This window comes from Vulpes lagopus, chromosome 5, assembly GCF_018345385.1.
Source record: "Vulpes lagopus strain Blue_001 chromosome 5, ASM1834538v1, whole genome shotgun sequence".
Taxonomy (NCBI): domain Eukaryota; kingdom Metazoa; phylum Chordata; class Mammalia; order Carnivora; family Canidae; genus Vulpes; species Vulpes lagopus.
In genome coordinates this window covers 126,203,474-126,217,518 of record NC_054828.1, presented here as the reverse complement: position 1 = coordinate 126,217,518, position 14,045 = coordinate 126,203,474, and the positions used below count along the sequence as shown (strand labels likewise).

Below are 14,045 nucleotides of genomic sequence, written 5' to 3'. Positions count from 1 at the left end.
AGAAGAGCTCCTGAGGGGAAGAATAGAAAGAGAAGTGACAAGGACTAAACTGCTGGGTTCACGAAGGTCAAGGGGAGAGGGGTGAGGCCCAAGCCCTGAGCCACACACAGAAGAACTAACCAATGAAGACTGAGAAGAGCCAACTGTATGATAAGAGGAAGACCACAAGAATATGGTGTTCTAGATGTCAAGGCAGTGTTTCAAAGCGGTCTGATCGGCCATGTTATGTGCTATTTAGAGATAAATCTAAATGATCTGCATGTGAGATCCACATTAAGGAAGGAAGGGCACTTGATTGATTGTACCACTGACTCTCCAGGAAAAGCAACACTTTCTTCGTTGGCCAAAATTCTCTCTGCGGGTGTTTTGTTTCTAACGATTATGGAACAAACCTGTCATTCACCATTTTGCCCAGAGGTATATGCTGCGATCATAAGACAGAAAGAAGACCAAGTTTTTACCTCTAAGCTTTATGATTAATACAGGGAGGACAACATCTATATAGAAAGGAAACCTAAAATATCTCACAAAACGGAGAATGATAACAGGGCCTAATCCTCCTCCCCGCCCCCAGCATACTCCTCTGTCACTGCACCTGGTCCTTTTCCCCACAGCACTTAACTACACACTTATTTACCATCACCCTCCCCTAGATCATGAACTAACAGAGGCAGGGTAGGAAAATGGCTGCATTCACCAACACATTCCCAGGTCCAAGCACATGCTCAGTATATTCTTGCCAAATGAATTGAAGTACCAGTCGGGTCTCCTCCAACTGCTTTTATAATACAGGAAAAGACAAAATGGCCAACGGGCAAAAGAGCAAAGGGGTTACCCCCCTAAGAATTTTAATTAGCACTTAGTTTTCAGATACTGTCAAGTCTAACATAAAATAATTTATTTACAATTTGCATGGGTGATAAAAAAAATATGTTGCCTTAAGAGGTGAAGGTATGGAGTAATTGTTAGAAAGTATTCTACAGCTATGCTCTTAAGTCTTCTGGAAAATTATGCCAAAGCCCCTCAGAGCAGTAATATTTGAAATGCTGGACTTAAAAATAGATGCCATATCTCAGAGTGGCTACATGGAGGTGAACAAATATCCAGAAATACCTCTGTACAAACACGACAGAGTGGCTGAGTTCAGAACTAGATGAACAAATTTAATCCGCCACATACAGAGCAAGAAAAATCACTTGTACTGAAATTTCTTTCTTTTGGTCATAAATTTCTCTTTGTCTGTCTATCAAGCAAAAAATACTGAGGAGAAAATTATGGTACCCATATTTTATCCTTTGCTGGAGCAACAACCCAATGCGCCCAAATGCAAGCATCCATATAGAGACTACAAAGTTTTCACTCCACTTCTTAAAACTGACTTCCAAAGGCTACAACTCAGTAATTTCAAAAGCACGGACTCCCACCCCCCTCAACCAGAAAGTACTTACTGACAGTGTGTCTCCCTGAGAACCACAGCATGGACGTTTAACCCAAACCAGTGACTAAACCCCTACGAAGACAGGAGCACATGAACCCCGTGATGGTATCAGAAGCCCTTGGCTCTACCACAGACCTTTCCAGACTTGTGAGAACTCACTGAAGTGAAGAGACTTACACTCATTCTTTACTATGAGGCTTTTATTACATTGCACAACTAAAAAATGTTTGCATTTCCTTTGGCTTTACGTGCCTTTATGAGGGTGTGTGTGTGTGTGTTTTATAATTAAATGAAGTATTCTTGAGCATGTATGCTTAATACCTAGTTACTTTTATTTGCAAAGACAAAGTTTTGTGGGTTTTATGCATTATGCTAGCTGAGTTCCAGTGCTATTTCCCAACAGAAACAAAAGTGCTAGTGCAAGTTAAATATAATCCTTTTTTATTTGAATATTGTTTTTATTTGTAATATTTGAAACCCTGGATCTGTAATTTTGAAATCCTGCCCAATTCCAGATGCTTTGGATTCAAAAGTACTTTCCAAACTTAAAACATACTTTTAAATAGTGAATGTTAAAATAGTTAATGCTTGATTTTTTACAAATAATAAAAACACTTCAATAAAAACAATGTATTTATTCTTTTTCCTTAAAAAATTGTTTTAAAATAAAATGCTTAACTGCCAATATTGATTGTTGTTTTGGTGATGTTGCATATAATCTTCATAGTGGCTTATATTTACACGTCTTATTATTTTTTTAATTTTTTGTGTTTTTTTAGAGGGAGTTAGTTTGGCTTTTTTTTGAGGGGGTTGGAGTGGGAGAGGGAAAGGTAGAGAGAGAATTTCAAGCAGGCTCCATCCCCAGTGCAGAGCCCAATGTAGGGCTCGGATCTCCTGACCTTAAGATCATGACCTGAACCAAAATCAAGAGTTAGACACTTAATTGATAGAGCCATTCAGGTGCCCCTACATGTTTTTAAAATATATCTTCAATTGCCTTTTATTCTTCTAAATTAAACAGCTTCCTAAACAAATAATGATGCTTTATCCTTTTACATTTTTCCTCAAGGTTACACATCCATACATATTATTAAGCATGCAAGCAATCAACTATCCAGTCATGAGGGGTTTCGGGAGCTCCTGACACACTGGGGCTTAGAACTTAGGGTCATCTCCAACAGAGACAGCATTAACCACCCTGGCTGGGTTTCAGGTTGGGTGCTACAGGACATTTGGACTCCCTCTAAAAACCACTCAGTTGCCAAAGGTTTAAGTATAAAGAACTACCCTAAGATTAAATTACATTGCAGAAGAAAACCAAACCTAAAAAACTATTCCTGACTTTCATCTCAGGAGCTGCAGTTGAGTTAGACCCTAGAATTTAAAATGCAAACAAACAAGCAAAATAACACCTCTTGGTCTCTGAGAGGAGGGGGGGAAAAGAGCATACCGAGAAAATAGAGAAAGGGCTTGAAAAAACCCACTTGGCCATAAAAGACTCGTCAGTTATGGGGTTCTGTATGTGGCAAAGTGTGTACATCAGGAATTGCACTTAATCTATAAAGATTTCAAGTATTCAAGAAAAATGGTAAGAGATAGAGTTGCCAAATTTAAGCTAAAAGAACATTAAGCTGTCTTCCTTTTTAGTACAGGCCCAAAGTGGAGGATCGGGGCCTCATACCTGATTTATGTTCCAATACATCACAATGCAAATCTCCTAAATTTGGCATGAATCATATATTAAAAACATACTTCCCGGTTTTATAGGCCTCAAAGAAATCATTGTGTCAAATATCAGCTTGGTAAGTTTGATAAAATCTTTAGAAAAATGGCAGGCTTTCAGAGCCCTGGGCTCTCTCCTTGCTCTGAAGGACGCTTACAAAAGAAGAGGTTCCAAAGAAAGACAAGGGCACTCTAAAACATCATGCAGTGCAGGGTAAAAAGGCAGTCAGGAAGGAGCATTGAATACAAGTCCCAGCACAGTGCGTAGCTGGGAAAGAACGACATGCTCCCACTGTTACCACACGCAGTCACCTGGGAGCGGTCCCTGTGGGCTTTTTTGCACAGCCTGTGTTAATTCTAAGTCACAAAGCACAAACTAAAAAGGTCTAAGAAGACAAGCTACCATTTGTCAAGAAAGCAGTTACTCACCATCTGGCTGGCATTGACCCTTATCATTCATGCTCTTTAAAGTCCGTATTACTTGGAACAAAAAAATCCACCCCAACAAATAGACAGAAAGTGAGAACTAAGTCATGGGTCTCCTACAGTCCTAAGATTATATAAATGTCATGAGCCAGGCAATGAAAACTAATACAGATAGCAGGACGGGGAGGGAGAAGATGGGTGAAATAGGTGCAGAGGACCGAGAGTGCCCTGTGATGAGCACTGGCGAAGTACTTACAGAAGTGCTGGCCACTGTAAACCCGCAATTAATGTCACACTGTATGCTAACTACACTGGAATTATAATGAAAGCAAAAACAACAGAGACAACTAAAAATGTTTCAGGTGATTTTAATGCCTTGGAATTAATATTTCTGAAGTTAATCTGAAGAGCCCAGGATACAAACTTTTATATAAAATATAACTTCACACCAATGACATCATAACTGAAAAATACCACATCCCAAAAGAAATAGTGTTTTTAAGAGTATCAAGGGGTAATGGGTGGTTTTTATTTCCTCATACCTTGTACAACACTTGGAATAATTAGAAACATGCATACATTGTCTAATCAAAAAAACTATGTGCTTGTTCCTTTTAAAGATCATTTTATAAAATGCAGATGAGGATACCAATGGGAGATTGATTTTTACTATCCCCCGCCCTCTTTTTCCTCTTCCACCCATTCCCCCTGAGCAGAAACAGAGCTGCTGTCTCTGCTCTCTCCCTCTCTCTTACTCCCGAAGTCCCATCAGTAGCCAAGTCTATCTTTCAATCCTATCCCCACTGCCGTCAGCAGAGCACAAACAGGTGAGGTGGCTTTAGTGCACAAGCACTCAGGACAGCCCCTCCTGCCTCCCCACCAAGCGGCTCTGGGGCTCTGAGGCCTGTGGTTCTTTATCCACTTAGGGAGCCTCCTGATGCAGCCCTTCATGCCCCATCTTAGACCTCCACCCCCATCCACTGGTTGATTCTCCTAAGTTTGACCTAGGAAAGCACCACCCAGGACATTAAAACCTTATGGGCAAGTGGTAAGACCAAAACATAATAAGCACTCTGCAGAGGAAAATGAAGAGACTTCTCTCAAGACGAGCAGTAATGTGTAGGAGGTAAGCTGATTTATTCTGTTTCTCTTGAAGACTGTCATACTGGACCGGGGCAAGGCATTTCTCATGATCTGTACAAGCCTTCATCATTAAACACCTCTGGGACATGCCATCTGGCAATGCAAGGATAACAAACCTCTGAGATTACTGCCTGCTGGTTCGATCTTGCTTCAAATTATTCCAGAGCTCAAAAGGCTACAACCATTAAAAATGGAAGCCCAGCAGAGGTAGCACTGGTACCATCATCTCTCCTGTATGTGGTTTTGGTGTATTCATATTAGATCCTGACTAAGCCATTCTCCTTGGAAAGCCAAAATAATCCTTCCCAAGTGCAAATCTGATTATATCACTCCCCTGCCTGAAGCCTATCCAGGCCTCCCTACCCACAAGCCACCCTGATTTATAAGACCTCCACCATCTGGCTCTTGACCCCCATCCTTCTCTCTCTGTGCCCCAGCCATGTTGGCTACTTTCTCCCTGACATCTGCACACTGCTCCCTCTACTTCTAAGATCTCCCTCCCACTCTGAACCCCACCCTCTCCATCTGATATATGTAACCATCCTCCAGTCTCTCCTTGGAAGTCCATCTCCATGGGCAGGTTTCTGAGTACCCTCTGCACCAGCCACCAGGTCCCAGCTCCACACTGGGTGGCGCATCTGCTCTCCCAAGTGCTCCAGAGCACCCTCCTTACTCCCATGACAGCATTCTTCACACTGGACTTGACCTGCTCCTTTCTTCATTCCCTGTCAGCCAACTCTGTGAGGAAAGGGGCAATGCTCTATACACCATTACTCTTCTGGCATCTAGCATCCAGCCTGACACACCATTGATGCAATTAATAAATGTATTCACCAGGAGGAGGGGCAAGATGGCAGAAGAGTAGGGTCCCCAAATCACTGTCCCCACCAAATTACCTAGATAACCTTCAAATCATCCTGAAAATCTAAGAATTCGGCCTGAGATTTAAAGAGAGAACAGCTGAAACGCTACAGTGAGAAGAGTTCGCGCTTCTATCAGGTACAACTTGTTTTTGGCCACTCTGCACTGAGCAAAATGACTAGAAGGAAAACCTCACCTCAAAAGAAAGAATCAGAAACAGTCCTCTCTCCCACAGAGTTACAAAATCTGGATTACAATTCAATGTCAGAAAGCCATTTCAGAAGCACTATTATACAGCTACTGGTGGCTCTAGAAAAAAGCATAAAGGACTCAAGAGACTTCATAACTGCAGAATTTAGATCCAATCAGGCAGAAATTAAAAATCAATTAAATGTGATGCAATCCAAACTAGAAGTCCTAACGACGAGGGTTAACTAGGTGGAAGAACGAGTGAGTGACATAGAAGACAAGTTGATGGCAAGGAGGGAAACTGAGGAAAAAAGAGACAGACAATTAAGAGACCATGAAGACAGATTAAGGGAAATAAACGACAGCCTGAGGAAGAAAAACCTACGTTTAATTGGGGTTCCCGAGGGTGCTGAAAGGGACAGAGGGCCAGAATATGTATTTGAACAAATCCTAGCTGAAAACTTTCCTAATCTGGGAAGGGAAACAGGCATTCAGATCCAGGAAATAGAGAGATCCCCCCCTAAAATCAATAAAAACCGTTCAACACCTCGACATTTAATAGTGAAGCTTGCAAATTCCAAAGATAAGGAGAAGATCCTTAAAGCAGCAAGAGAAAAAAAGTCCCTGACTTTTATGGGGAGGAGTATTAGGGTAACAGCAGACCTCTCCACAGAGACCTGGCAGGCCAGAAAGGGCTGGCAGGATATACTCAGGGTCCTAAATGAGAAGAACATGCAACCAAGAATACTTTATCCAGCAAGGCTTTCATTCAAAATGGAAGGAGAGATAAAGAGCTTCCAAGACAGGCAGGAATTGAAAGAATATGGGACCTCCAAACCAGCTCTGCAAGAAATTTTAAGGGGGACTCTTAAAATTCCCCTTTAAGAAGAAGTTCAGTGGAACAATCCACAAAAACAAGGACTGAATAGATATCATGATGACACTAAACTCGTATCTGTCAATAGTAACTCTGAACGTGAATGGGCTTAATGACCCCATCAAAAGGCACAGGGTTTCAGACTGGATAAAAAAGCAGGACCCATCTATTTGTCTACAAGAGACTCATTTTAGACAGAAGGACACCTACAACCTGAAAATAAAAGGTTGGAGAACCATTTACCATTCAAATGGTCCTCAAAAGAAAGCAGGGGTAGCCATCCTCATATCAGATAAATTAAAATTTACCCCGAAGACTATAGTGAGAGATGAAGAGGGACACTATATCAAACTCAAAGGATCTATCCAACAAGAGGACTTAACAATCCTCAATATATATGCCCCGAACGTGGGAGCTGCCAAATATTTAAACCAATTAATAACCAAACTGAAGAAATATTTAGAAAATAATACACTTATACTTGGTGACTTCAATCTAGCTCTTTCTACCCTCGATAGGTCTTCTAAGCAAAACATCTCCAAAGAAACGAGAGCTTTAAATGATACACTGGACCAGATGGATTTCACAGATATCTACAGAACTTTACATCCAAACTCAACTGAATACACATTCTTCTCAAGTGCACATGGAACTTTCTCCAGAATAGACCACATACTGGGTCACAAATCGGGTCTGAACCAATACCAAAAGATTGGGATAGTCCCCTGTATATTCTCAGACCATAATGCCTTGAAATTAGAACTAAACCACAACAAGAAGTTTGGAAGGACCTCAAACACGTGGAGGTTAAGGACCATCCTGCTAAAAGATGAAAGGATCAACCAGGAAATTAAGGAAGAATTAAAAAGATTCATGGAAACTAATGAGAGTGAAGATACAACCGTTCAAAATCTTAGGGATGCAGCAAAAGCAGTCCTGAGGGGGAAATACATCGCAATACAAGCATCCATTCAAAAACTGGAAAGATCTCAAATACAAAAGCTCACCTTACACATAAAGGAACTAGAGAAAAAACAGCAAATGGACCCCACGCCCAGCAGAAGAAGAGAGTTAATTAAAATTCGAGGAGAACTCAATGAAATCAAGACCAAAAGAACTGTGGAACAGATCAACAGAACCAGGAGTTGGTTCTTTGAAAGAATTACTAAGATAGATAAACCATTAGACAACCTTATTAAAAAGAAGAGAAAGAAGACTCAAATTAATAAAATCATGAATGAGAAAGGAGAGATCACTACCAACACCAAGGAAATACAAACGATTTTAAAATCATATTATGAACAGCTCTACGCCAATAAATTAGGCAATCTAGAAGAAATGGACGCATTCCTGGAAAGCCACAAACTACCAAAACTGGAACAGGAAGAAATAGAAAATCTGAACAGGCCAATAACCAGGGAGGAAATTGAAGCAGTCATCAAAAACCTCCCAAGACACAAGAGTTCAGGGCCAGATGGCTTCCCAGGGGAATTCTATCAAACGTTTAAAGAAGAAACCATACCTATTCTACTAAAGCTGTTTGGAAATATAGAAAGAGATGGAGTACTTCCAAATTCGTTCTATGAGGCCAGCATCACCTTAATTCCGAAACCAGACAAAGACCCCACCAAAAAGGAGAATTACAGACCAATATCCCTGATGAACATGGATGCAAAAATTCTCAACAAGATACTAGCCAAAGGATCCAACAACACATTAAGAAAATTATTCACCATGACCAAGTAGGATTTATCCCCGGGACACAAGGCTGGTTCAACACTCGTAAAACAATCAATGTGATTCATCATATCAGCAAGAGAAAAACCAAGAACCATATGATCCTCTCATTAGATGCAGAGAAAGCATTTGACAAAATACAGCATCCATTCCTGATCAAAACCCTTCAGAGTGTTGGGATAGAGGGAACTTTCCTCGACATCTTAAAAGCCATCTACAAAAAGCCCACAGCAAATATCATTCTCAATGGGAAAGCACTGGGAGCCTTTCCCCTAAGATCAGGAACAAGACAGGGATGTCCACTCTCACCACTGCTATTCAACATAGTATTAGAAGTCCTCGCCTCAGTAATCAGACAACAAAAAGACATTAAAAGCATTCAAATTGGCAAAGAAGAAGTCAAACTCTCCCTCTTCGCCAATGACATGATACTCTACATAGAAAACCCAAAAGCCTCCACCCCAAAATTGCTAGAACTCATACAGCAATTTGGCAGTGTGGCAGGATACAAAATCAATGCCCAGAAGTCAGTGGCATTTCTATACACTAACAATGAGACTGACTGAAGAAAGAGAAATTAAGGAGTCAATCCCATTTACAATTGTACCCAAAAGCATAAGATACCTAGGAATAAACCTAACCAAAGAGGTAAAGGATCTATACCCTAAAAACTATAGAACACTTCTGAAAGAAATTGAGGAAGACACAAAGAGATGGAAAATATTCCATGCTCATGGATTGGCAGAATTAATATTGTGAAAATGTCAATGTTACCGAGGGCAATTTACACGTTTAATGCAATCCCTATCAAAATACCATGGACTTTCTTCAGAGAGTTAGAACAAATTATTTTAAGATTTGTGTGGAATCAGAAAAGACCCCAAATAGCCAGGGGAATTTTAAAAAAGAAAACCATAGCTGGGGCATAACAATGCCAGATTTCAGGTTGTACTACAAAGCTGTGGTCATCAAGACAGTGTGGTACTGGCACAAAAACAGACACATAGATCAATGGAACAGAATAGAGAACCCAGAAGTGGACCCTGAACTTTATGGTCAACTAATATTCGATAAAGGAGGAAAGACTATCCATTGGAAGAAAGACAGTCTCTTCAATAAATGGTGTTGGGAAAATTGGACATCCACATGCAGAAGAATGAAACTGGACCACTCTCTTTCACCATACACAAAGATAAACTCAAGGTGGATGAGAGATCTAAATGTCAGACAAGATTCCATCAAAATCCTAGAGGAGAACACAGGCAACACCCTTTTTGAACTTGGCCACAGTAACTTCTTGCAGGATACATCCACGAAGGCAAGAGAAATAAAGGCAAAAATGAACTATTGGGACTTCATCAAGATAAGAAGCTTTTGCACAGCAAAGGATACAGTCAACAAAACTAAAAGACAACCTACAGAATGGGAGAAGGTATTTGCAAATGACATATCAGATAAAGGGCTAGTTTCCAAAATCTATAAAGAACTTATTAAACTCAACACCAAAGAAACAAACAATCCAATCATGAAACGGGCAAAAGACATGAAGAGAAATCTCACAGAGGAAGACATGGACATGGCCAACATGCACATGAGAAAATGCTCTGCATCACTTGCCATCAGGGAAATACAAATCAAAACCACAATGAGATCCCACCTCACACCAGTGAGAATGGGGAAAATTAACAAGGCAGGAAACAACAAATGTTGGAGAGGATGTGGAGAAAAGGGAACCCTCTTACACTGTTGGTGGGAATGTGAACTGGTGCAGCCACTCTGGAAAACTGTGTGGAGGTTCCTCAAAGAATTAAAAATAGACCTGCCCTACGACCCAGCAATTCCACTGTTGGGGATTTACCCCAAAGATTCAGATGCAATGAAACGCCAGGACACCTGCACCCCGATGTTTCTAGCAGCAATGTCCACAATAGCCAAACTGTGGAAGGAGCCTCGGTGTCCACTGAAAGATGAATGGATAAAGAAGATGTGGTTTATGTATATAATGGAATATTACTCAACCGTTAGAAATGACAAATACCCACCATTTGCTTCAACGTGGATGGAACTGGAGGGTATTATGCTGAGTGAAGTAAGTCAATCGGAGAAGGACAAACAGTGTATGTTCTCATTCATTTGGGGAATATAAATAATAGTGAAAGGGAATATAAAGGAAGGGAGAAGAAATGTGTGGGAAATATCAGGAAGGAAGACAGAACATAAAGACTCCTAATTCTGGGAAATGAACTAGGGGTGGTGGAAGGGGAGGAGGGTGGGGGGTGGGGGTGAATGGGTGACGGGCACTGAGGGGGACACTTGACGGGATGAGCACTGAGTGTTATTCTGTATGTTGGTAAATTGAACACCAATAAAAATTATTTTTAAAAAAATGTATTCACCAAACAAACAAACATGAGGAAAGACGGAAAAATGGATAGGAATACAGAAGCAGTATTGGAGAGGCTGGGGAAAATGGAACAAATAACAACTTAGAAAAGCATCAAAGTTTGCTGCTTGAATGGCCTTCGTTCACTAGCAACTAAAAGAATTATCTCAAAGTACTTTTAACAACTCAGGAGTTTCCTGAAACCACAGAAAGTTGACACCAACCAGAATACTTCTTTTGGGAAATATACACACCATTAAGCTATTTTAAAAGGACAATTGTAAATATGAAGAACTTTCCCAACTGGAGGCTGACAGCAGTTACGGAGTTGACCTTCCTAAAGTCCTGCTCTGCAACACTCCTCACCCTCTTCTCCCCAAATCTCAGAAAAGGAGCTGGTTGCCAGCCATAAAGTAATCTAGTGCCAACACTGTACTACGTGGTTTTCTATTCAGGAGATCTTATTCCCCTATGTCTCTTTCTTATTGTAATCTAATGGTAAAGGTAGGGAAGCTTCTGTCACATGCAAGAGAATTTCTTAAAGAAGAATAAAAGGCCGAGACTGTGACTGCATGCCATCACTGACCAGATCCGTCTGACCGTTTCCTTAGGCGGAACTTATTTATAAGAGAAACAATGAAATGACTAAAGAGCACCAGGCTGTTGGTTTAGAATCAGACCTCCTGATCACTAACAGCTTAAAGCTTAAGATTCTGCAATACTTCGGAAACAAAAACCAAATGTCAATGTGAAAAACAAACACTAATTCCTAATCCCTATTTTAATGTGAGAGTAAGCAGTTTCCCATAAAAGAATAGTTAAGCATTATTTTACTGGCTCCAGGAAGCAAAGTGAAACTACAAATGAGTTCGCTATGTTTAATTTATGCAACCACATGCAGACCCAAACGCCTTCAATACAACCAGTTTAAAAATAAACTGTCTTTGCTTGTCCTACATTTACCGTAACTACTATTCAAATTACTTACTGGAATGTAATAGATGCCCATCTTGGGGGTTTCATTGGCAGTAAGAAGCATTCCTAAAAATAAACACAAAGAAAAAGGTAAACACACGGGTAAGAGAAAGGTGCCTTTTTCTATTTGTTTTACACTTTGAAATGCTCCAGGTGCTCAGAAGACACATGCCGCAAAAGAGCAGGGCCTGGAGGCCAGGCACCCCAGGAATCAGGTCACAGGCTTCAGTCTCTGATCCTCCTAGATGGGGAGCCTTCAGTATCATGAAGACCAGCTTCCCTACCTGCAAAATGCTCAAGCTGAACTAGCCAAGTAAGCAAGCAGTTTCTACCACTAGGTGCTCAGGTCTACATAAAGTTTGCCATTGTTCTTAAGGGGGAGAGAGTTTGATACTTTAGACACGTAGATACATAAAATATACTTCTGGTGCACTAGTTAAAATAATAATGATGATGACAACAATGAAGAAGAAAGGCTTCTTTCTGTTATCAGGAATCAAAGAACCAAGGCAAAGCATCTTCCCACAGAAGGTCACAGCAACATAGTTCCTCAGGTTTGCATTAAATTTCACACCTGAACTGAAAACAAAACCACTGACTTAAGGGGAACGCTCTGTGTGGCCATACCAGAATGGATCTAAAGAGCATCTAACAGCCCTTACTCTACCCTCATTCACTCCCAAGGGAATTTGATGAGACTCAACTAACAGATCCGCATTTTAAGAAAGCAGAACTGAAGTATGGGAAAAGTTCCCAGCATTTGGTGAAGGCATCCCTCCAAGCCCCAGGAGCAGCAGCACCCAGTGACCCCATGATTCTGCAGGACAGTACCAGTGTGTCCATGTCCTGGTTTTGGTCTCTGCTCTCTGCCACATTTGCAACCTGTTCCTCCCCACAAGCCTCCAAAGCAGTGCCAGTCCTCATAGCCCCTGTTCCAGAATGACAAAGAGCCTTCACAGATATTAACTTGGTGAACATGCAACAAGTCTCTGAAATAAGAAATAATAGCATCCATTTTTACAGATAGGGGGAAAAAAAAAAAGCTCAAAGGGACCAAGTGCCCTGCCACAAGCTAGAGAATTTTAGAGCCAAACCTTTCCCTATACCTTTTAGACACGATAAAAAGAAGTCGTTCTGGAGACTGAGGAGACAGATTACAACCAAAATGAAAGTTCTTGCGAAAGAGATTCCCTAAGCCTGGCCTCAATGGCTCGACTGTGAACACGGATCATTCAAAAAACCACATTCCACAAGGAAACACAATCACACCTACCCAACAAACCAGTGAGAAGGCTCTAATCTAACTGCACAAAATAACTCAGACTAGAAAAAGCAGATTGTTTTCCACAATGGAATAGGATCTCACTTGGCCATATATGGACAATGATACAAGCTGACCTACTACCAAACTAAAGTGGGGAAGGTCAGGACTGAAACCAATTATGAATGAAAAAAACCAGGCAACCTGGCAAAGCCCAAGAACAAGAAGCCAAAAGAAGTACATAAAATCAGCAAAAGAAATTCAGTAGAAATTAAGATGATCACATTCAAGAGAGGAGAAGAGTGTAAGGCCCTGTGCCAGGGACTTGACTTCCAGATAACACGGCCTCAGAAAGTTAGATGGTTTGCTCAAGGTCACCACATGGCTAGGAAGGAGAGAAGCGGATGTTCCATCGACTCCAAAGCCCGTGGAACAGGACTCTCAAACCACAACCACAGCTAAGATAAAATCAAAGACTTCTTGCGTGGTCAAATACTAAAAATTTCAGAAGTTCAAATATAAATGCCATACAGCAAAAGGAAAAAAAACTAATATGTCAACTGGAAAGCAAAAGACAACTATACATACAGTGTGAGGACAACAACTGAAAACCTATGAACACAAGATAAATACAAGAATTTCTTTCATGGAAACTGTAACAGTACTCGGGAGGAGAGGGTGGAATGATGAATGGTTTTTCCTCCCCCATGTCCTTTGTAGTGATGCTTATTAGTGTCAACAATGACAATATTAACTATAAAAGAGAGGGAGAAGCTCAGGAGCGCCTAAAGTCTAAGAGCCCGCCTTGGGGCGCCTGGGTGACTCAGTGGTTAAGCGTCTGCCTTCCTCTCAGGGTGTGATCCTGGGGTCCTGGGATCGGGTTCCACATCAGGTTCCCTGTAGGGAGCCTGCTTCTCCCTCTGCTTATGTCTCTGCCTCTTTCTCTCTCATGAATAAATAAAATCTTTTTTTTTTTTAAGATTTTATTTATTTATTCATGAGAGACAGAGAGAGACGGGGGGGGGGGGGGGCA

At 41.0% G+C, this 14,045-nt stretch overlaps 1 protein-coding gene across 1 annotated transcript in view; it reads right to left on the bottom strand.

Annotated features, from left to right (window-relative positions):
- Positions 1–14,045, bottom strand: part of NOL10 (nucleolar protein 10) — a 90,313-nt gene that overhangs the window by 48,516 nt on the left and 27,752 nt on the right. The window contains exon 13 of the mRNA XM_041756027.1: positions 11,765–11,817. Within this exon, the coding sequence (XP_041611961.1) occupies positions 11,765–11,817 (53 nt within the window). The remainder of the gene's footprint in view (positions 1–11,764; positions 11,818–14,045) is intronic.